This window comes from Octopus bimaculoides, chromosome 3, assembly GCF_001194135.2.
Source record: "Octopus bimaculoides isolate UCB-OBI-ISO-001 chromosome 3, ASM119413v2, whole genome shotgun sequence".
NCBI classification, from domain to species: Eukaryota; Metazoa; Mollusca; class Cephalopoda; order Octopoda; family Octopodidae; genus Octopus; species Octopus bimaculoides.
The window spans coordinates 45,970,624-45,971,796 of NC_068983.1; the positions used below are offsets into that span (position 1 = coordinate 45,970,624).

General features: G+C 35.9%; 1 protein-coding gene across 1 annotated transcript in view; it reads left to right on the plus strand.

Annotated features, from left to right (window-relative positions):
• Positions 1–1,068, plus strand: part of LOC128247368 (matrilin-2-like) — an 11,987-nt gene extending 10,919 nt beyond the window's left edge. The window contains exons 7-8 of the mRNA XM_052966738.1: positions 259–372; positions 950–1,068. Coding sequence (XP_052822698.1) covers positions 259–372; positions 950–1,068 — 233 coding nt within the window. The remainder of the gene's footprint in view (positions 1–258; positions 373–949) is intronic.
• The last annotated feature ends 105 nt before the right edge of the window (positions 1,069–1,173 follow it).

Genomic DNA, 1,173 nt, shown 5'->3' on the forward strand with positions numbered 1-1,173 from the left:
GGTGTAGAAAACAAATAGATGTATTAGTATAACGCTCGGGAATTGAAAAAGTCTTTAATGTTTCGAGCCTACGCTCTTCCACAGAATATATATATGTTTTTGAGTATATTTGTATTTGGGTTCCTTTGTTTTATTTTTATCTTTATTTTGTCTGTTTGTTTTGGGTTTGTTTTGTTTTTTCGGTACGAAAAGAATTAATTAATTAAACAAATACCGCGTGTTACTTCATTTTTATCTTTATTTTTGTACACTTTACAGAAAAAAATCCATGCAAAAGCAACCCATGTAAAAACGGAGGAAATTGTTCACATGATCACAGCACATATAATTGCACATGTCAAGATGGATTTGAAGGTCGTGATTGTTCAAAAGGTTGGTTTACAATATTGGCATCATTTGATTAAGCACAACCCAAAATATTTTCGAGTCGTGAGGGGCGATAATACCATGTTTGTGTATTTCCCATTGTAAATCTTTTGAATCGAGGAACAGAAAAGAACTGTGGTACTTTTAGCGTTTCAGCGATAGGTAGTTCTATTTAAACCCCAGTTTGTTTTTCTTGAGGTTGGCTAACCGGTTTCCAAGTCGCGTAACTGACCGGGAGCACAACCTATCCCTGATGGAACACTGGTCTGTTGCAAGGTTCAAGACTGGTAAATTTTTAAGGAGAAGGGGCAAGCCAATTACATACACCCCAGTATTTAACTGGTACTTATTTTATCGACGTCGAAGAGATGAACTTTAAAGCAGAAGAAAATTCAGGTAGGCATTTTGTCCGACGCGCTAACGATTCTACCATTACATCCACCTTCTCCATCACAGCTTACGTAATATTATGTATACGTGTGTATGTGTATATATGTTTTTGTTTTTGTGTGTGTGTGCGTATGTGTGATTGAATTTATGTAATTACATGCTTATAATTTACGTTTTTCTATATTTACGAAAGTTGATCCATGTGCAAGCAGTCCTTGCAAAAACGGTGGAACGTGCTTCAAAAATGGTGAAAACTACCTTTGCGCATGCACAGAGGATTATGAAGGAGAAAACTGCACTTCAGGTGAGTAAAATACGAAACAAATAAGAAAATAGTATGTGTTTTATCATCCCTGGTGGGGATGAAAGGCAAAGTTGAAACCAAAAGGGTTTGAATTCATACTGCAAAAAGTTGCA